This window comes from Budorcas taxicolor, chromosome 3, assembly GCF_023091745.1.
Source record: "Budorcas taxicolor isolate Tak-1 chromosome 3, Takin1.1, whole genome shotgun sequence".
Classification (NCBI taxonomy): domain Eukaryota; kingdom Metazoa; phylum Chordata; class Mammalia; order Artiodactyla; family Bovidae; genus Budorcas; species Budorcas taxicolor.
Genome location: NC_068912.1, coordinates 46165238 through 46189049, shown reverse-complemented (window position 1 = coordinate 46189049; position 23812 = coordinate 46165238). Strand labels below are relative to the sequence as shown.

At 35.2% G+C, this 23812-nt stretch overlaps 1 protein-coding gene across 1 annotated transcript in view; it reads right to left on the bottom strand.

The window, feature by feature from the left end:
* The window catches only part of DPYD (dihydropyrimidine dehydrogenase), a 934615-nt gene that overhangs the window by 531133 nt on the left and 379670 nt on the right, over positions 1 to 23812 (bottom strand). Inside the window, exon 11 of the mRNA XM_052637354.1 lies at positions 8385 to 8595. Coding sequence (XP_052493314.1) covers positions 8385 to 8595 — 211 coding nt within the window. The remainder of the gene's footprint in view (positions 1 to 8384; positions 8596 to 23812) is intronic.

Genomic DNA, 23812 nt, shown 5'->3' with positions numbered 1-23812 from the left:
ACCTTTTCCAGTCCTGAGGCCATTGCTGAGTTTTCCGAATTTGCTGACATATTGAGTGCAGCGCATTCACAGCATCATCTTTTCAGGCTTGAGCTTGAGAAACTCCTCCTCAAGCCCTACAACCCAGAACAAATATCACTTCAGATTACCACATTATGCTACACTACGTATATTATTTACATGCCTGTTTCTCTCATTAGCCTATATGAATCCCTGAAAGGCAAAGACTCCCTTTTACTCATATTCGTATTCTTAGTGCCTGGACAGTCCCTATAACATATTTGGGTATTAAGAAGTTATTCACTGAATGAAAAATAATGAGAGAATAAATAATGGAAATCATAAAATAAAAAGTTTTGGACATAAAAATGAAATATTCAGACCTTCATGTATAATGATGAGAAAGAACATGCATAAATAAGTAGGATGATAACTTTCTAAAAACATGCTATTTTTTTAATATAGCTTTTAAAAATGACTGCAAAATGACTACTTAATCTAACAATGTGGTGTTGAGCAAGTTGCATAATCTCCCCCTGGCTCTCTCCCTTCCACCCCCATTCCACCTGGAAACTCCTACATAACACTCAGCCTTCAATTTACAACCCACTTCCTCCAGGAAGCTTCTCTGAACCTTCAGATTGTTCTCTCTCTGCTTCCTGGGGACTCTAAACTTCTCTCAGCACAATTTATTATGAATGTGAGTCTTGCCTGGTTAAACTGCTTTCCTGGATGCCAAGTTTGCATCTTCCTGTTCTCCACTTTATCCCGAGAACACACTCAGTGTCTGGAACAGCAGGCCATCAGAAACTATTGGCTAAACAGATAAACTTGTGAAATTAGGAGTCTGGAGTATATCTCTTAAGTCCCTTCTAGCAGTCTTCCTGGTGGCTCAATGGTAAAGAATCTGCCTGCAATCCATCTCTGGCTTGAGAAGACCCCCTCGAAAAGGAAAGGGCAACTCACTCCATTATTCTTGCCTGGAAAATCCCATGGACAGAGGAGCTCTGTGGGGTTGCAAAAGAGTCAGATAAGACTTAGACACTAAACAAAAACAGTAAGTCCCTTCCACAACATTTGTGAATGTAAGTAAGGAAAACAACAGTGCTAGTAGCTATATTGTCACGTATGCCTGCTATTTTATTTTTCAATTCTATTTATCCATTCCTAGTCATATTACTCATCAGTGAGGCCCTTCCTCTAACATTTCTGCCATCAGTCAAAAAGTTCTCCTAGCTAGCATTAAAGTACAATATTCCTTAATCTGTAATTTGAAACTATATTGTAAACATTTCTGTTTATAAAAATGTATACACTAGGGAAAATCTGATCAATTATGACACATTCTCAACTTGGTATTTCATTCCATCCCTCTCCTCTTTATTTTTGGTAAGGCAGAAAAGGAATTCTGAAAGTTAAAAGCCATAAAAAGTAGACAGTTATTCAAAGAAAAGTTTGATGAATTTCTAAGTGCCATCAGTGGCTTCTGAAGGAGCTGTTTGATTGTTTGAAAGATGAAAAATGCTTGTTAAAAAGGGTGGGTTATTAAAATGCCCTAGTGTTCCCACTTCCACTAGCGAAGTAGCATATAAATAACATTTTAATAAGAAAAAAAGCAAATTAAACATACTGATGCCATGTCTTTTCAAGCACAGATAACTATGACTATTGGGCACTTGACTCATGTACTGCTCAATTTAAAGTATTTTTCTAGGTTTTTCCCAACACCTAAAATAATGGAGGGAAATGGGCCCTTTAGAAAAATTCCTGAATATCTGCATTGTCATGGATTCATGCACACTATTTCTTACATACCTAGCCTTTTCAAGCTCTGGCTGAGGCCAGAATAAGGCAAATTAACCTATGGACTGCTGCTTTCTTCAGAGTGACAGCAAGTGAATCAAACTATACTTGAAGCTACTCCTGGCAGAATCTTTTATTTACTTTTCATGAGGTTTTGAAAACACTTTCTGAGGGCCTTTTAATAAGAGGAGCTGGTAAGTCATTTTATAGCCTCCCCACCATCCTGCCAGCCCCTCCCCACAACCTACCTCCTCAAAAAAATAACACTTCGTTATGGAACTAATTGCTATTAATGCTATGAAGGCAGCTGTTTTCTGAGGGGTGCATTAAAGGTTCAGAAAGTGCTGGGCTTTGTATTTCCTTGTTGTCTCTACTGGATGAGCAGGAAGAAAATGTAGCCTCTGGGTGAAGTACACAAACACCTTTCCTAGAAGCACTATACACTCATGCTATGCCGGAGAGCTCAGTCACCTCGTCACTTGCAAGCTTGAGCAGGCTGTGCAGCGTTTTCCTGAGTGGGTATTACTGCCGTCATTCATCCTATCTTCTTCTGAAAACAAAGGTTTTTAATCTTAGTTATCTAATTCCATAATTTTCGAGTGCCTAAAGGCTCCAGTTTAGCAACATCAACAGTGCTTCTCTCTTTCCTTTTTCACATAAAAATGAGCAATCATACAAAACAAAAATTTGCCCCAGACTTTACCTTGAATGTTCAAGAGGAGAAAACAAAGATTTTAAACATATCCTCTGCTCTTTAAATATCTGATTTATGGAAAACCCAAAATACAGATTTCTACCTACTAAAATTTGTTGAAAGAAAATTCCTCTCAATGGTATAAAAATCATCAGAATTGATAATAAAACATTTTGAAAACATATGATACAGTTACAAACTGTGTAATTTTTTTCAGCAAAGTAAAAATAATGAAATAAAGAAAACATTTTCTCATTTAAAAATTCATAATTTGTAAGGGCATTTGTTTTACTCACTTACAAAGAAATGTGGACAGAGCCTGCAAGGCCTCAGATGAAGTCCTAATTCTCAATGCTTTTATTCCTAGATAAGATTCATACCATCATAAGGGTGTACTATAACTCAACTATAACTCAATTTAATTATCAAAGTGTGATTTTGTTACACGAGGATAGTAACATCTACAATGTAAGAGATCCTCACTATGTGCTAGACATGTATCTAAGTGCCTTACATATATTATTAATTTATCTATTCTTAAAATAACACCAGAAGGTAGATACTATAATTTTCCTTCTTAAAAGATCAAGACCATGAAGTACAAAGAGACTAAGGGAGCCAGATTTCCAGCTGGGCAGCCTGGCTCCAGAGCCCCTGCTCTAAGCTGCTACACCAGACGGACTCTAATTAGTGTCATATTTATTGGATTATAAAGAATTCAACAATTTATGCCGAAACAAGGGAAAAATCAATAGCAAAGAAAAAACAGAATTACTTTTCTAACATTTATGTTTTCTAAGAAAAATAAACCCCACAGCAGGAAAAATATAACAACTAGGTATAATAAAACTGGAAAAGACTCTGAGGCTGGGAAAGATTGAAGGCAAAAGGAGAAGAGCGTGGCAGAGAATGAAGTGGTTAGATAGCATCACCGACTCAATGGACATGAAATTGAGCAAACTCTAGGAGACAGTGAAGGACAGAGGAGCTTGGCATGCGGCAGCCCATGTGATTGCAAAGAGTTGGACACAACAGAGTCACAAGTGACTGAGCAACAACAAATAAAGAAAGTAAAATTTTAACAAGAATCAAGTCAAATCAAACGCACAAATATAATCTAAGCACCTATCATGGCTATTATTGGGATTACAATGTACTGTAAAGATACATTCTCTGTCCTTTGGGGGTTTACAATCTAACTCGAAGATAAATTGACAGGTTCTGAAACATCAAAGCATATGCGTCTTTTCAAAGTAGATATTTCAAAGGAATGAGAGCATGACTTGGTGCAGTGTGTGAAAGAGGCACCGAGGTCATGGCATAGTTGAAAGTACCTTCCTTCAGTTGTCGAAAAGCAGACAAAATATCATCTATACCTCCTAGGAATGTGCAAACAAGGACATATGTTATCACCTCCCCTGAAAAAAATCAAACTGTGAGGTCAGTAAAAATGGTAACAGATTCTCCTTATCAATTCCAAACTAACAGTAGAGATATGTACATTTTTTTCATAACTGGTAGTTTGGTTTAAAGCAGAAAGAAAAGGGAATAAAATAAGGAAAAAAGTATCTTAAACTTGACACTGTCCTAACAAAAAGAGGGAAAATTCAACTCCAAACACTGATGCTGGTGAAGAAAAGACTTCTTACATTATGAAACATATGCTTTTACAATAAATAAATACATGTTTTAAAATTTCCAGTGAAGAGCAATATTTGTGGAGTAGAAATGCTAGTTAGAGGTAGCCTGTGCTTAATTTACTGACAGCCTTTAAAATCAGACTTGAATACTAAAATCCAAATTAAATATGATTTGGGATCTTACATTCTTAGAGGAAATGGATGAGAATTTTGAAAAGGTGGAACCACCTTGAGTTTTTCATAGGAAAGATATTAAATAAGGCTAAGAATTTATCATCCCAATCAAATTAGAAATTGGACACCAAACTACCTTTAGAATTTGTAACAGTAGTTAATGAAGGATTCAATTAAATTGTGCTTATAATAAGCACACATAAATTTCATGCACAAGGATGTGGAATATGTAGTCTTTTGTTATTTTCTACTCACTGCTATAATCCAAAAAAAAAAAAAAAAAAAGAGAGAGAGAGAAATAAAACAGAATTAAGTAAAATAATGATGATTACTTATAATTGTCATAAGCCTTGGAAAGAATGAAATAATTAGCGACTGTAATCTAAGGATATTATACAAATTTATTTTATAAATTTGACACATTTTTCTTTTCCATAAGCTATTGAGGCAGTTACTATTTTTATGACATGAAATAAATATTAGAGATACATTGGGTGCTTAATACTAAAGCTATTTTACATTCTCCATTGTGAAACACATAAATTAAGGGACTTACAAAATAATGTTGTATATAAGAAAAAATTAGACAAATAATTTCCTTCAAATTTCCCAATTTAGTTTACCTTTACCAACACCTATTATTGATTTAATTGAGACACTACAATTTCATTTCACTATTTTCACTTAAAATATTATTGTAATCAGATAATGTGGAGAGAATAAGTTATCACTGTACTGTCAAGTTTATTTCATTCCTTTAATTCTTCAGCATATATTTACATAATACATTCACCAAGGACTTTCCAAATTAACCACTATGGAATCCACCCTGTACTAGATACTAGAAGGAACAGTTCAATAGGGAATACTGGAAAGTAAAGCTAGGCACATAGTACATAAAATCATTTGCTGAAGTTCTCAGCCAGTCAGTAGGAGTTTCATCCTCTTGTTATAGGGTAACACTGGTGACTTTAATGAAAAGCAAAATTGGAATTAGATATCTGAATCTGGGATATCATTTTTGAACTTTGGTGAGAAGAGAACTATTGTACCATTTCCAATAACAGCAAACTTGAAAGGCAATCAGTCTTAGGGCAACCTGATGAGGTGATCCTTATTTTGTGCATATCTCTCTAAATGTATTCTAAACTTTATAAAACAAACTTTTTGTTTGAAGGTCTGCCTTCAGCCCCAGTCTGTGAAATTTTTAAGTTCAAGAAATGCCTCATTCATCTTTGTACCCTCCAGAATACATTTCGGTACCTGGCATTCACTAGAAACTCACTAAATGCTTGTTACATGCATGAGCATAAACAGAGGATGAAATATGTTCTGAGAAATGAAGAGTAGAGAAAGAGACTTTAGAGTCATTTTATACAGAAGTGCAATAGTGCTTATTGTAAGTCTGGCTACCACTTGCCACATAGAAGTTGTCTGTTAAATATTCTTAAAAGGAATTAATGTATGTATGGATAAATGAATGAATGAGTTCACTGAAGAAATAAATATATTAAGAAAAGAGAAAATGGGCAAGGTCTGAACTTTTTAGAGGAAGAAAACAATCAGTGACAGTGGAAAAGGAACAGTTAAAAGAAAAAGCAAAAAAAAAAAAGTGGAGTGTCATAAACAATAATAATATGTTACAGTTTCAATTCCAAAGCACTTTCACATTACTTCATTTTAATTCTGATAACCATCCTGAGAGGTAGAAAGAGTTTGTATTATTATCCATGTTTTGTTACAGAGGAAGAAGCTGAGGCTCAGAAAGATTAAGTGACGTGGAAGAGTTTTTCAAACAGAAAGAAATATTTGACACTGTCAAATGCAGAAAGTAGAATAAGGAGTGAAAAGATTACACTGAGTTTTGTGTGCAGTTCACTGGAGTTTGTGCAAAGAGAGCTTGTGAAGGAGAGAAGAAGAAGGGTAGAGAAGCAGATTGATGATTTAAGAAAGATGTTATATATATTGAAATATATCATACCACATATGCAATAATCCCAAAAATATCACACATAAATTACATCACAGGAGTAGTGAGATAGGATAAGATTCAGGGCAGAAGAGACATGAACAGCTTCTCTTCTTACCCAAACTGACTTCCTACAGTTTGATTTTCACTATATCTGATAATATGTACACATGAAAGTTTTCTTTGAAATTATTGTTTGAAGATTTTAAATACCACTTGGGTAAGATCTTCTTGATCATCTTTTCACAAATGATGTTTCTCTCTACCATTTTTTAAATGTTTTCCATTCAAAAAACAATATTAAATATATTTAGAAAGCAGTAGAGATATGAATGCTATTTAATATTGCAGCTCTTCCAGCTCCCCTCTAACTGGAAAGTAGCTCTCATTAATGTCAACATTGAAGGTCCTCGTAAAGCAAGTAGTTCTATTTGAGGAAAATTTTCTCAAGCAGTTTGTTTTTCAAGTCAGGAGGAGGGGAAAAAAAGGGGAAAGGGAAGGTCTAATCATTTTTCCTTGATTTCTCTAATGTATATGGGGTGAAACATATAAAGCACTGGAAGAAACACACACAAGTAAATTTTCGAACAAAATTCACAAATAAATTTTTAAATGATTTAGTCAAATAAACACAAGTAAATCAGATTTTCTTTTCTTCTACTCAACATTTTAAATACTAAGTTAAATCTTTCACTCTTTACACACATACCAACATAAGCTTTGGGAAGCTGTATTCTGTGATTTTCTGAGTCACATCTACTTAAGTTTGCTAGGGAAAAGATACATTTTTCTTAATATTAGAGTTGTCAGTAATGGAACATAAATTTAAGTGGTAAGATAAATTGTTTTTTGATAGACAAAAATCAACAGAATTGCAAGTTAAGTGATTCAAATTTTTACTCAGTTTTCAGTCACATACAGAGCAGTAAGAACATTATGATCTTTTTTTAGATAACAGAATACAGTTTATATGTTGCTCTCTTTTTCCTTCCTGAACTCATCAATGAATAACAAAGCACACTGTGACTATGTCTGCATATCACATAAATGTCTAGATGAAAAGTGACAAATTCAGGCCATCATCCAACTATTTGAAAACATTTATCTTGATGACATTAAACATCTGGATGTTTCCAAATACCAAGATGTTTGATGTCCTGCAGATAAAATATCCTGATGAGTGGTTAAACATTTTACTTATCTATTGAATAAAAATGCACATTTGCAAGCATTATCTTTTTCTGTTTCAGACACAAAATGTAATTTTAGCATGGATATAGTAGGAAGCTATAGGAATCATCAGGTTTAGAAATTTTACTTACTGTTTTTCCTAATGAATCTTGAAATTAGAGAAACATCTTTATTTTCTTTTTAGTTAATAAAATAGATGCCATTTTGATGGTGTGCAGTAAAAAGTAAAAGATTTGCAAAATGAAGGGTACAGAGGAACCTAAGCCTTTACGTAAAGTTGCCCACAAAAACACTGTGTGCGAGGAAAGCAATGCAAACTAGTCTTAGTTGATTGACTTCTTATTCAGTTGGAATGTTATATATTTCTTCATCTCATATCTTGTTCAAAGCATTTTGTTCTTAGCATGTCCATTTATGCCACTTAGATGAAATGACAGAAATTCAGACTTCCTAATTTGACAATTTTGCTGTTTCTAGTGATAATTTGGTATGCGAATAATAGTAAACATGAATTCTATTTTCGACTATTCATTAGATTTTACTTTGCTCGAATCACTGAAGACTGGCTATTACAAGTTCTCTGTCACAATTTCCTACTCTAGGTCTAATTGAAGAAAAAGCTGATTTTTATAGAGGAAACAAGGCAAACATTGTTACAAAGCAGGATATGTATTTTGACTATAAGCTTAAAAGAAAGATTAATGTTGTTTTCAATTCCCAGTACTTTAAAAATAATTCTGTATAAGTATTAAATGCCATTTTTTAAGTCTTACAAATCAAGATTTCTTGCATTCCATACTAGAAGAAGGAAATGAATGTCCAAGTGAAAAACAATTCCCTGAAAGCTGGAAACCATTATGGCAGTAAAATAACAGACAATTGCATAACACATTTCAGCTCCCAAGCACTCTACCTTTAGGATCACTCAGAACTGAGCCAAAGGCACTGATGACCACATCGGCTTTCAGACAGACTATCTGATCTTCATCTTCATTCCATTTTCCAGTTTCATCTTGCTCTGTCCGAATAAATTGCATGGCAACAATTCTCCCACCTTTTACTATAACCTTCCGTGGAGACAAGAAAGGCAAAAATTCACATTTTTCTTCTCTAGCAAGCTCCATCTAAAATGAAACAGAACAGAGAAAAACTTGAAAATGTTTCTTCTTGATTTAATATTGATTTTTAATTCAATTATTCATGCTAAAGCTTATAATGTTTAAATCAACATGTTTTTTCTTTCACCAGAGCTGAGATTCAGTTATCAGCTGTTCATATTTTGTAAATCACTGACACAGGAAGTCTTGGATTGAAGCTGTCATGTGGAATTTTATAGATCATGGTGAATGTGCGTGCATGCTAAGTCGCTTCAGTCATGTCTGACTCTGTGCTACGCTATGGACTTTTGCTCTCCAGCTTCCTCTGTCCATGAGATTCTCTAGGCAAGAATAATGGAGTGAGTTGCCATGCCCTCCTCCAGGAGATCTTCCAGACCCAGAGATTGAACCTGTGTCTCTTGTCTCCTGAACTGGCAGGTGAGTTCTTTACCACTAGCGCCACCTGGGAAGTCCAGATCATGACATCACAAGCTTTTTATGAAGTTTTAGGCCGGCAGTGTGTGAGGTTTCTCGCGTGGTCTCCTTATGCTTTTATTTCTGTAGGTTAAGTTCTCTTTTTAATCATTCCTTTTATGAAAATAAAGTCTGATTATTACCAGGCTGCATATATCTAAACTAGAAAAAAAGTCCATAAAGTGGGTGAGCAAGTCTCTGGAAGTAACTGATAAGAGTGGTAGGAAAGAGAAAAGATTAGAGAAATTCTGTAGAACCAAGAAACAAGCAGTATTTATTTTTACTTTTGGGAAAAAAATGAAAATTTCAAGAAAGAGAAACAAACATGTTCCTCTTGACAAATTCCCAGTTATTCCACATATCTGACATAATTTATTCTGCCATAAAATTGGACACCCTAGTTTTTGTTTTCATGCCCATACTGGGATGTCTATTAATTTAGAATATTAAAGATTTATTTATTCACTTCTTTTCCCACTTACTGTTTTGGGGGCCAGGCCTTTGTTAATGTGATCCTAACCAGTATGTTGACTAGTCTTTTCAGGAAATGTAAAAACATCCCACAGAAGAGGTTGTGGGTGTGTCTAGTCTCATTCTTTCTCTACCCGATGGAAGAAAGGTAGATTCTCAGTTGACAAGTGAGGTTGAGAAAGTTGAATGTGTAAGGCTTCTAACCAGGAATTATCTGGTCTACAACAAAATGAAAACACTGAGACAGAAAGTAGCTTGCTCACTGTTACGATGAAGCCATGGACCCATCTCTCAGCACTCCATCCACAAGTGGTGGTTCCATCTTTGCAGTACATCAGAATCACCTTAGAGGACCTGATAAAACCCTGCACAGGCTTACCCCCAGTTCTGTAGGACTGAATGAGGCCTTAGAATTTGCATTTCTAACAAATTGCTAGGTGATGCTTTGCTGCTGTTCCATAAGTGACATTTTGTGAACCACGTCATTTAAGACTATTGATCTATGCCATGAATTGTCAGTGAGATTAGTATCACCCATAAGGGAGTGAAATTTTTTTTCCTCAGAGAAGAAAAATTCTTACATAACATAATAGCATAGAGTCGTGGCATATAAACAGATATGCAGAATATTTATGGTATGAAAATTGCAATGTCATAAAAATCTAAAATTATCTAAAGCAACTCCTTCAAGGGATGATGATTTTTTTTTTATTTGAAAAACACATTATTATATATTGGAATGAAGTTATTTCAGTCTATGTCTTAATTAAGATATTTTTTGAAAACTGGTTTTGAAGTCTTAAAAACAGCTCCAAAAACTATTGTCACACAATAGTTTTCCTTTTCATTATAAAATTAAGAGATTAACAATAGCAAAAACAATAAATAAGTGGGTATTGTGGGTGGTAAATATACAAGCCAGGGCTCTCAAATTGCTCATGGTTTAGAAGGGAGAGAGAAGTAAGTGGAATGGAATCAGTTTGAAACCTACTTCCACTGCTTATTTGGGACAGTTGCTGAATCGCTTTGACCTTACATATAAAAAGGGGATAACAATACCTAGCTACATTAATTGGTATGTGGTGTTGCTTAAGGCAATTCAGAAATGTAAAATACCTGAAGCAAACTTAACTTGTAGAAGGTGAAATAAATGCAATTTATTTGAAGTTGTCTTTTTCTGAATTCACTTTTCCTCCAAATCATTCTTCAACCTATTCAGTAACACTTAGCAGTAAGATTATGACTCCAACATAAAGGTAACTCAACAGCAAAGGTAAGGAATTTAAAAAAAAAAAAAAAAGGAAAAGCCAAAAAAACTTATACTCCTCTTTAACTTTCTACAAAACAAAAATGTGTGATGTCTGGAAAGCAAAGTATTCCTTAAATACTTCAAATTACAAAATAAATATAGTTCCATATAATGCTACGCTTTCTGTATCACTTTAGTCACCTTTGCACAAGGGAGTGTCTTATAGCTCACCAATATAAACCAGTTTATTGTGTTTCAAAAAATGTCAAGTGATGCTAATTTTAATGATAATGGCTAACTTGACTGGAGAACAGTGCCAAATCTTTATGGTTTGAGTAAGTCAATACATGATGTGTATTTATAATAGTACTCTTTTCTGTGGAGGGCAAAAATAAAATCCTGAACTAAGGCTCCACATGTTGGGAGCACGTCTCAGACTCATTTAGGGTGTGTTTCACTCCTTTCTATTCTTCTCTATGAATACTTAAATAGTATAAATTATTATATGTAGATAATCTTATATACTTTTTACCAAATTTGGCATATAACTTATTGAACACTGCAAACAAATCAAAACTTTTAAGAATTTATAAGAAGATTAAGGTTGAATAAGATTTAGTGGTACTCTTGCATTTGAGTAAAACTTATAGTCTTAAAACTATGAAGAATTATGAACAAGAAGAAACTGTATTTTAATATGTCTTCAACTCACATAATAACTTTTCAAATGCAAAGGGTTTATAACTTGTATTCAAATATTCAGTATTTGTGCCAGCTATCTGACTGTGCACAGAAGTCAGAAGGTATACACACTGGCCACCAAACAGACTATTCCAAAATTCTGCTTTTGAAACTTACAATGTTATTTAGTCTCTCAAACATTTAAGATTTGAGCAGCAGACATAAATCTCACTCTGTCCTGCTATTTTGATATTCAGTTCAGTCGCTCAGTCGTGTGTCTTTGTGACCCCCGTGAACCGCAGCATGCCAGGCCTCCTTGTCCATCACCAACTCCTGGAGTCCACCCAAACCCATATCCATTGAGTCGGTGATGCCATCCAGCCATCTCATTCTCTGTCGTCCCCTTCTCCTCCTGCCCTCAATCTTTCCCAGCATCAGGATCTTTTCCAATGAGTCTGCTCTTCACATCAGGTGGCCAAAGTATTGGAGTTTCACCTTCAGCATCAGTCCTTCCAATGAACACCTAGGACTGATCTCCTTTAGGATGGACTGGTTGGATATCCTTGCAGTCCAAGGGACTCTCAAGAGTCTTTTCCAACACCACCAGTTCAAAAGCATCAATTCATCTGTGCTCAGCTTTCTTTGTAGTCCAACTTTCACATCCATACATGACTACTGGAAAAAACATAGCCTTGAATAGACAGACCTATTAGATACCTAGATTTTCCATTTTACATAAAAGAGAATAACTTTTAAAGAAAAGATAGAAAGACATAACTTGAACATATATAATTATTTGGAAAGTATTGATATTATATTGAAAAAAGAACTGAGATAATAAGGTTTACTGTAGTCAATAGGGAAATATTAGGAAAATGAGAAATTCAAAGTAAGTGAAGCCATATGTTAAGTGAAATATCCTATGACTTATTTGTGGAAAACAAAGGAATTTACTTCCATTACTATGAAATCTATCTGAAAATACAAAAGTAATAATAATAAATGCTTATATTTATTTTAAAGTTCTTATGACATAATTCATTTTTTAAGTGCTTAACCCATAATTCATTTTAATTTTCACAAAGGAGATATAACATCTATATATTAGTTGCTTATTTTAAGTATTTAGCTTCAAAATTTTCTCTCTGTTGCAGCTCAAAAAGCCAAAAACACAGTGGGTATCATCATGATTTACAGGTTGATCACACAGCCTCAGTGATTCTCCTGCTTGCTGTCCTCACAAACAAACAATTGTGGGAAGAAATATTATTTCCTTCCTACAGAAGAGAAACTGATGCTCAGAGAAACCAAAGGAATATTAAGAAATGACAAAGTTTATCTAAAAATTATGCTATGGCTAAATCAAAGGCCTGTGGTATTCAATTTTATTCAAAGACAGAAATTCTAGTATATTTGAAAGAACGAGACTTTGTATAGCTACAGTTGTTGAATTTCAAAACAAGGCTAATTGGAACAGGAAAGAAAGGATCTAGCCAAAGGCAAATTAAAGGTAAGGGTTTGGTTGGATAAAGGCTGTCCCCAGTGGAAAGAGGAAATCCAAGCTTCCTGGTCTAAGTAAGTTTAGAGGTGTAATCACAAAATACAGGAACCAGGTGATGGACTTATGAACTCAATGTTGTAGATTAGTTAATAGAGACTCCTTGAATACAGAGGAAGGGTAAGTTTAGAACAAAGAAGTACTACTTCATAAAGAAAACAGTAGAGACATAGAACACACTCTCTAAAGATATAAAGATAGAAAAATAAAATAGAATTTAAATGTATTTATTTGTTAGACAATAAACTGGTACAAAGAGAATATCTTTCTTAACTTTCTATCTCCAATATCCAGCTGTGACATTCGAATATTTAAGAAATGATGAGTATAAGAAAATGAACATTTGGACAGATGCCTGGCAAATCAGGATATATTCTAGCCAATATGCCACATGAAAGGTTATCAGGTGGATTTCAGCCCTATCAGTATCTAATAAAATGGCTGGCACACAGTTGACACTGAATAACATTTTGTTTACCACAATGAATGACTAATATGAAAACCCCGAAGATATTCAAGCTAGCCAAATTACAACTGACTAGCAGTAAATGGAGTCGACAATTACCAAACATTCATCTTAAAGCAAGGAACACTTAACATTTAGAAGACATGCTACCTGACCAGAGCATCCTATACTGTGAGTTTGAAATTAAAAAGCAAATGGTACTCCTTGTCAGTTGTCAGTTTCAGTACCATATGTTTAGGATGGACCAGAGTGACCAATGGTCCAACTTCATGAAGCAGGTCTTAACATTTTGTTGTTCAAATGAATCAGGCTCCTGTGCTAATAACTGGTTCACAGATGTCAGTGTTAGTGCCTTTTAATACCCAATGTTTGCTTATGATCACTGTGTGTGTGCTCCATCACTCAGCCATGTCTGACTCTTCACAACCCCATGGACTGTAGCCACCAGGCTCCTCATCCATGGAATTTTTCAGGCAAGCATACTGGAATGGGTTGCCATTTCCTTCTCTAGGGGATCTTCCTGACCCAGGGATCGAACCTGTATCTCCTGCATCTCTTGCATTGCAGGTGGATTCTTTATCACTGAGCCATCAGGGAAGCCCCAATGATCATTAATAATCAACAATTCAGTGAATTGAGTATATGGACATTTCTGTTCATGACACATATTTATTTATTTACTTGTTTGATAAGCCTATTCTCATGAGGAACAACTGGTACACCAAGCAAATATACACATGTCTCTTGTCTTTTTCCCCACCAATAAATATTGGAGGGAATTAGATACAAAACATCCATAAGTTTCCATTTCTGAAGTTCAACAAATCACTACTTTCTTTTCATACTGTCTGAGGGAAAAAAAGAAAAACACTTCTTGGCTTTGATTTTTACCTCCATATTCGGGGAAAATATGTGGTTGATGCAGAGTGAAATAAAAATAGAGTGCTATAGCATGCAATAAAGATCATCATTTTAATGATTAACTTTATGTAATGTGATGATTTGGTCTGATTAATATTACAGGCATCATACTGTGGAAATTATGAAACAACATAATTTACTATAATTAAAAGCATGATGTCAACTCATTTTTAGATTGCATATAGACAAAGTAAGCATAGGTTATAAACCATAATGAGCAGAACTCAAAACCAGCATACATTAAATTCTAATTGCCAAAGTTGGAGAAATTATGTGAAGAAACAATATTCTTTGTAAAGATTATCCTCTAACAGCTAGACGTTCAACAAGTGATCAGTTCTATCAATATATGAACATGAGGACCTCAGAGATGTTATTTCAAATCAAAATTGTTTGATAGTCTGTACTGGCCAGTGATAATCTTGGAAAATATTATCTTTCATTTCATCACTATTAAATTATTCATACTATATAATAAGAACACTATCAATGTATTAACTTGCCAACATTTATTAAGTCCTTATTATGTACAAAAATGGTGCTAGGTGCTGTAGTTAACAAAATAATTCCTACTTTCAAAAATCTCAGAAAAAGAAACAAATATGCAACTATATTTTGTGATAACATAGAAACACATTCTGTTTTAATGGCACATAAAAGGGTTATTTTAAACAGCAGTTGTGCAGGTCACAAAAGGGCTGCCTGAAAAATGTAAAATATAAACTAATCTTGAAAGATGAGCAGGAATTAGTTAGAAATTCTGGTATGAAACAGATTATCTTCCTTCCATGAGAGAAGATGTAGGATGGCAAAAGTTTATCTCAAGAAAGAAAGCGACCTGGTCAAATCCCCTTGTAAGCATGCTAATGGAAACAAGCTATCAATCAGTATTTGCAAGTGGGAGAGCAGTTATCCTTGCAATGCTTTTGCCAAGGTATATTTGCTAGTCTAGGACTGCTAAGGTAAACAAAACCTGGGATTTATGCAGCATAGCTCTCTCTAAACAGTCATGTAAACTATGTGACTATCTGCATATAAACTGGAGATGTTTTATAGTTTAAAACAACTTCGTTTTGTGTAAGTGATAGAGCTACTAATGTTACTTAGAGACTACGTTATTCTGGATAAAAGCATACCCTGATGCAACAAGATGGCAGTCTCGTACCTTTTCTTGTTTACCGCACACTTCATGTTTACTTGTATCCTTGAAATTATTAATAAAGCTGGATACAAGTTACAACTCTAATTCATGTGAGTTTGTCTTCACAATCCAATCTTCTGGTTGTTTTGGTTACCAAGGAGACAAAGGAAGACACAGAAAGAGACAGTAAACTCTGAAAATCTACTCCTGATCACATCTCCTTTAATTTATTAAAAACAGCTTAATATATTTTGTACTTTTTGACTTATACAGACTCACAGTCTGTGGTGGAATGCAGAGCAATTGATGTGCTTACCAGTCTCTGGAATATACAAGCTAACTCTGCAATTATTCTTTTCTAGGCAAAAGTTTGCTGAAACCACAATTGAGGTTACTTTTTTAGTACTTCCTATGGTGTTACAAGTATTTGGCATCTTTTAACTGTAAGATTTTAAAATTGAAGAATCTTGAACAGAAAGAAACATTTCTCCACATGAGAGTTGTACTACACATTGGATATAGTTGCCCCTTAACTATGCTGTGTCATGATTAAGCTACAAAAACCAGAGATGCAATTTAGAGGCTTAAAATGCCTTTGCACAGGTATTATAAAATACATCATTTTTAAAAGGAGAGAGTACTTTTAAACATTACTCATTTATGACTGACAAAATGTTCTTAAATCTGATGAACTTTTATTAATCTTCATCTTAGATTTTGCTACAATCAAGCTATTAGTGGGATATCTCACAAGATATTTGTTAGAATATTTGTTGGAATACAGTCAAGCTATTGTTGGAATCTCACTAGATTATCTTCTGTATTATGTTGGTGCCTTTGTAATACCTTCTTCAACCTTGAAATGCCTCTTCATACAAATTCTGTATAAGTTAGGATCTTATGTCTTGTGCAACTTGCTAATCGTCTCTGATTCTACATTTTTTACTGATTTTTAATTTTGATTTCATATATTGCTTGGTTGAATGTCTTTTTTTTTTCTTTCTTTTTTTCTAAATTCACAGCTATCTTTTAGGAGTTTGAAGGCCAAGGAAAATTGACATTTTCAATCTACTTGCAATGCTAGGTTGATATTGTAATAAAATAAACTTTAAAATTTAGATTAATATATATTGACAAATAATTGAATGAACTATTTATTCAAAAGCTCTCAGAAGTAATTGTGAAGTATATATATGTATAAAATATAAATTATATATTTTAATAACTTAATATTTACTTAAAGTCTACCTATAAGGTTTTCAATGCCCCTAAAGTACTTTATTCAACATGCTTCACTGATCTGTTGACTTGGATCAAGCACTATTCTATACTTTCAGTGAAACTCAAGTTGAATGAGCCAAACCATTTGAAGGAGACTGCACTTTGTGTGATGAGTATAAAGTAATAACTACCCTATAAGTGTCATAATATAGGAAGCATAAAGAACTGTAAGGTCTCACAGGAGGGAGAGGCTAATTAAGATGGAGCTAAGGAAGCCTTCAAAGAGAAAATGACATTTAGAACAGACCTTGAAGGATGAGTTTATCTTTTCTAAGAGAAAAAAAAATCACTTTTAAAAAGAATGATAATTTTTTTTTTGGTTTTGTATTAACTCATATGTGCTTTTCATTTATTTTTATCTTTTAAACTGCATGTATGACAAATATGCTTTTTAAAATTACACAAATTAGTTTTTAATATTTTCAATTTATAAAAAAGGAAAGAAGATATTGGGAAGCTGAGATGAATATTATTAATGGAAGAGGATCTTCTAAAATTCACATAAAATTTAACAGAGTAATAACAACATAAAGTTTAATAGAGTAATAACGAAATGCCGTTGTTTAATACAGTTTGATAGTGAATTGACACCAGTTTAAAATGTGCACTGTTAATGAATCTGTGTGTATGTATGTGTGTATAATATATATTATATATAAAACTCCAGGAGATAGTGATGGACAGGGAAGCCTGGCATGCTGCAGTCCATGGGATCACAAACAGTTGGACATGACTTACCAACTGAACAACCACGGCATCAATACATATATGGGAAAGCTGGTAAACCTTTTTAAAAGGTACATTGTTTTTAGCTCTAGAGATATTCCTAAATAAACACGATGTAGCCATCCCTTGGGATTTTTGAAAATAAGTAAGCATTTAGAATACATATAATCTTGAATGGGCACAAGCGTTTTTTGGCTTCTGGCCTATTTGCAGTCCTTGTTTTTCACTTACCATCTAAATTATCACATGTAGTGTAGAATTCTGACAATCTCACCTGTCAGCTTCTTCAATATCCATGTCTTGATTGCAGCAGATTTTACCTCACCAACTGACTGGGGACACATTAATTGCAACTTGTTTCAAGTGTAGTATTTATAGATATTGCCAAAATTTTCAATACAGACTTCCTGTCATTTCATGAAGAGATAAAGCCTTCCTGTCCACATTCTGTATCATTCACATAACTTTCCTAAATGTTCAAAATACACAACTTGGGGAATAGAAGAAATTGTAGAAGCATATAGTTATAACACTGATTTTATAGATGGGCATATCAGACTAAAATATATAACCTAGACCCAAGTACTTCAACTTTGGGTTAATTCCTTTTGTGACTATTCCATTCTCTGAAATTTCAGTCTTTTCAAAAAGGTAAACACATACAGATCCTTGGAATGTCATTCCCACATCATCATAAATTATTAAAGACATATTTAATATCTTAGTAGCAGGAAAGTCCTAATGACCATTAATTGACTTTGTGTGCCTGGGGAGAATTGTGCATGTTTGTTTGTTTGCAGGCATCTTCAGATCACTAACCTAGCTAGTGGGTCTCTGATTACTTTCCATGGAGACCACCAGCTCAAATGGTGTGCAGGTGCCAACTATTGAAGAGCTGCTGTAAGCATCACCCTTAACTAAGTAAAATTAATTTTGCCAGCTTATAAAGGTTATTTTCTAAAAATAGTCCCAGAGTCATATTTCTTAAAACTAAATAGAAACTAGAATGCATTAGCTACTGGTAAGAAAAGGTATATTTAGCTAGTAATATTTAGATGATGAAAGAAAATATGGATGTAGCTTCAACATGATCATTTGACCTTAAAAATACTTCAGAGGAGACCTGCAGATCATGCCACATTAATGATCTAAAATGGGGAATGCTATGTGGTACCAGAAGGATTCAATTAAAAGATATATATTTTTCACATAAAATGCATTTTTTTCAGAGTTGTAGTAACAGATGAAGACATTTTTGACTAACAGACCAGTCAATCTGCTTCTGTTATTTTACTATTAAAAATAATAAAGCAGCATTATCAAAATAGCTGACCTTCTGTATAGCTAAAATACATGAAAACAGGCATTATCAAAGTTAAATCAGTTATTATTCTGGCAAATGAACAGGTGGAATAAAATAGTGAGCCCAAATAAAACATAACAGAAGTAATGTATCTTGGGAATCTGCCGCATGATGCAGGGAACCCAAAGCTGGTGCTCTATGACAACATAAAGGGGTGGGAGGGGGAGGCAGGTGGGAGGAAGGTTTAAGAGCAAGTGGGCATGGGTATGCCTATGGACGATTCGCATTGACATTGGCAGAAACCATCACAAAACTGCAAAATTATACTCCAATTAAAAATAATATAAAATATTTTTAAAAATCACAGAGGACTTCACTGGGGGACCACTCGTAAAGAATCTTCCTGACAATGCATGGGACACAAGTTCAATCCCTGGTCCAGAAAGATCCCACATGTGCAGGATACTAAACCCATGCACAACAACTACTGAGCCCCCCACTCCCTAGAGTCCATGCTTCACAACAAGAGGAGCCACCACGATGGGAAGCCCATGCACCGCAACAAGAGAGTTGGCCCAGCTTGCCAGGATGAGAGAAAGCCCACATACAGCAACAAAACTCAGTGCAGCCAAAAATTAAAGCAACAGAATTAAAGATCTATCGTGTTTTTCTGCTATTGGGAAACTGAATATGTTTCTTGGTATGTTCCCTGTGTGTGGGACGGTGCTATTAAAATAATTTTGTACTGCATTCTTCTCAGTAATAATTAATAAGAACTACAAAGTCCTTCCTCAACCTTATCCATTAAATTTATCAACTCAAGTGGGTCTGTTGAGTCCTGACCTTCATGCCTCCTTTTAGGGATTCCCAACAGCCTAAAGCATTTCTGCAGTTCTATCTGATCTGTCAACAGCTTTTAATACCAGCATTTTGGGGGATTCTGTTATCCTGTGAAATTTAATCTCACCTATTTAAGCTTGCAGAAAGTTCTGGAGGGAATTATTAACAGATTTTCCCTCATCTTCTTAGAGGGTAGTGCTGAATGATTGGCTGGTTTCCCTAAGGACCCTTGGCTGCGAAGTGCTAGTTTTTCAGTAGCATCCTATTTAGCATGTGTGTGAGGCCACAGGGGAGACTGAAAGACATTTGGAATCAGAATTACATCAATATGCTGATGATGCCTCCACATCTTCGTTTCATCAAACCTTATATTCTGTAGCATTAATGCTTCCTTAACTAAGATGGAAAACGCCCCAAAACAGCACACTGCTTATGGCTCTAATTAGACAGCAGGAAACTAGATCGATGATACATTAGAGCAGTGGATCAGCAGCCTCAGCGTCACTAGGGAACTTGCCAAAAATGCAAATTCTCAGGCCCACCCCACACCTACCAAATCAGAAACTGGGACGGGGCCCCAGTAAGCTGTGTTGAATAAGCCCCTCCAGGTTATTTTGATGCATACTAAAGTATGAAAACCTCTGATTAGTTAAGTGGGATGCGCTTGTCACTACAGCATCTATTGGGTAGTGATTCTTAACTTGGTAGATTAAAACATTTCTGGATCTAATTATACGGTTCTTTGTTATTAACCATGTAAAAATTCCTTGTTAAATCTAACTGGCCTATGTAGTCATTTATATTTGCCACTAAATGGTCAGAAAACTTTATATTATTCTCTAGTTCCCTCCTCTTTCAAAAATCACTTGAGGATTAGACCACAGCTTTGGATATATACATGCTGACAGGCCTGACAGTGAGGCCTTTTACCAACAGACAAATTATGTTATTTTCAAATTCCATCCAAGAGTCAAAGCCCAAGAAACAATATACATATTTGAGAAAAGCTCTAAATGTCAATCTTCATTGACTTCAGAGAAACCAAGTGTGATTGCAGTTTGTGTATATTTGGGGTAGAAAGCATATGAGAAATAGAAGAAATACAAAGAAATTAGATTTGGTATTACATTCTTCATATAGGTTAAAAATTTGTCTCAGGATATTCTCTCAAAATCTGTTATCTTAAAGTAGATACATGATATTGACTTAGCAGCTTCATAAGCATTATCACTACCATGTCCTGGGCCTCTTTGATGTATGCAAAATTAAATAATGGTCAAGAGGTATTAACTCGCCATCTCTACAAATACTGAAAGTCCTCAGTCTGAAAAATGCCTATTCACGGGCCAGTGATCCAACCCTAAAATCCATGCACCTTCTGTTGCTGTGTTATTCCTTCTCTAACACTGAAAACTTTTGCCCAGAATTTGCAAAAGAAACTTCAAATGCCTTCTGCTGTTACAACTAAGCTAACTTGGTAAGTGTTAGCCTTTTTAATGCTAGAAGCCCTGGATGCTTATTTTCTCCAGAAAACATTCATTCCACAATTATTTATTGAACATTTTTCATGTGACATTCACTGGGCTAGCCAGGGGAAGAAAAAAATGATGACATAGCATCATTCTCATAGAGCTCACAGCCCAGGGGTTTTAAGACAATGTAATGTTTTAATTTCTTGTAAACTAATAATAAACATCTAAACATTTATTCTTCTAGTTTTAATTAAGCCCTAGATCTGGTTGAGTCTACTAAGTTCTACTATAGGCAATAAAACAAGTTATCCCACCAACCCATTGCTTCCTCCCAATACTTTTGTTACGGGAAGCACACTGATTGAAACCGTCCACCCTGGCCAGGTACCATAGTAACCATTTGCATGAGTTGTTTTATAACAGGAGATCCTGATAAGGAATACGGAACTAATAAGCCACCACCAACCGGAAGAATTCGGGAAAAGTCTAAAGGAGACACTGCGTGTCCGTCCATTTCCCAGAATCCCTCTCGCTAGCATCCATCTTGGCTGAGTGATGTGAGCGCCACCAGGAAAGACTGAATTAGAATGATTGGTTAAAGACCACCCGGAAACTAATCCCATCACCATAAAACCTGACATTGCGAGCCACGCGGCAGAGCAGTTCTCCTGGGTTTCCTTACCCTACTGCTCTCCACCCAGGTGCTCTTTCTCAATAAAGTCTCTTGTTTTGTCAGCACATGTGTCTCCTCGGACAATTTATTTCCAAGTGTTAGACAAGAGCCCAGTTTCAGGCCCTGGAAGGGGTCTGCCTTCCTGCAACACTTTGATGACCATAGTTCATCCTACCACAGCTTGACCTTCTGACTGAGCAATGCCTGGAGTTTGATCCTCTCCTTCCTATAAACCAGTCACATCAACTAATAGTCTTGTTGTTTAGTCACTAAATCGTGCTTGACTCTTGTGACTTCATGGACTGTCCCCACCAGGCTCCTCTGTCCATGGCATTTCCTAGGCAAGAATATGGAGTGGGTGCCATTTCCTTCTGCAGGGAATCTTCCTGACCCTGGGATCATACCTGCATATCCTGCATTGCAGGCAGATTCTTTACCACTGAGACACCTGGGAAGAATCTAACAGCCTACTCTCACAATTAGCCCCTGAGTAGCCTCCCTGCATCTAACCCAACACCCTCTTAGTCAATTATCAATAGAGCCATCCTTTTAAAATTTAACTCAGATCCTGATGTTTGTCTGCTCAAACCAGTTCAAGGGTTTTCTCTTTCCTCAGTAAATACTGGCCTTTGGAACACTTACAAGACCTCATCACATATAGGCACATATTATCCTCTCATACTCAGTTCCAATCACACTGACTTTTTTTTTTTTTCTATTTCTAGAAGTCCAAGAAACTTCCTCAATCAAGGGTGAATGCCTTTGCCTTGATCTGGAACATTTTTCTCCCAGATGTCTACATTTCCTCAATGTCTTCATTTCTATGCCCAAAAGTCATAGTAATAGAAGGGCTTTCCTGGGTCACCCTGTTTAAAATGGAAATCTCACCTTCTCTTTCACCATAACCTCTCTCCAAATTCACACTTCTTATAGTCCTATTTAAATTTTTGTTCTGCATTGCATTAACCACTGTTCAACATACACTTGTGTGACCATCTACTTGCTTGATTATCTTTTCGTACCAGGTATGAGCTCCATGAGGACAAGATAATCTATCTGATATGTTCACTGCTGTATTCGAATTGCCTAAAACAGTGCTTGATACACAAAGGATGCTCAATAAACTTTAAGCTGATTAAACAAATAAGCAAACAAAACTTCTACCCTCTCAAGTAATTGATTATCTGGTCTCATTGTGTTTGTGTGTGTGAATGTTTTCTACTTATGTATAAGAAACAGCCACCACTCATTTCTAGTGACCCTTGCCAATGGAAGATGACTATAATATAAAGTATGAAGTAAACTGACATTGCCATTCAGGGGTGTCTTCCCTTCCAAATTTCAAGGTGCTTTAGATTCAGAAAAATAAGATGTAAAGTACTTAGTTCAAAATTGTTCAAGTACTTATTACTTGCTGAGGTCCTATGCTATACATGTGGATATAAAGATAAATAACATTAGCTCCTGTCTTCTCCCATCTTAAGCAAGTCACTTTATGATTATTTTCCCTGTATTTGTACCAATGTAAGATTGCACTTTTTATTTTCTTTTTTGCTCAGTTGTGTCCGACTCTCTGTGACCCCATGGACTATACAGTCCATGGAATTCTCCAGGCCAGAATACTAGAGTGGGTAGCCTTTCCCTTCTTCAGGGGATCTTACCAACACAAAGATTGAACCCATGTCTCCCTCATTGCACTAATTCATGCCTAAAATAGTGCTCCAGAAAAAACTCCTAGGATTACAAGACTATCTCCACCTTAGATTTGGGGGAAAGTCTGAAAAAGAGTGGATGGAGAAAAGCCCTGGAGAATAAAGTTGACATTTTAAACTCAGTCATGAACCAATGGTGACTCTGATATTTCAGTGAGATTAATCTGTAATGTAGTTAGCCTACATGTGACAAATTACCTACTGACTGACTACAGTTATAATTCTTGCCCAGTATAAAGACTCCAAATATGTTCAGGAATTCTAAAGCAAATTAAA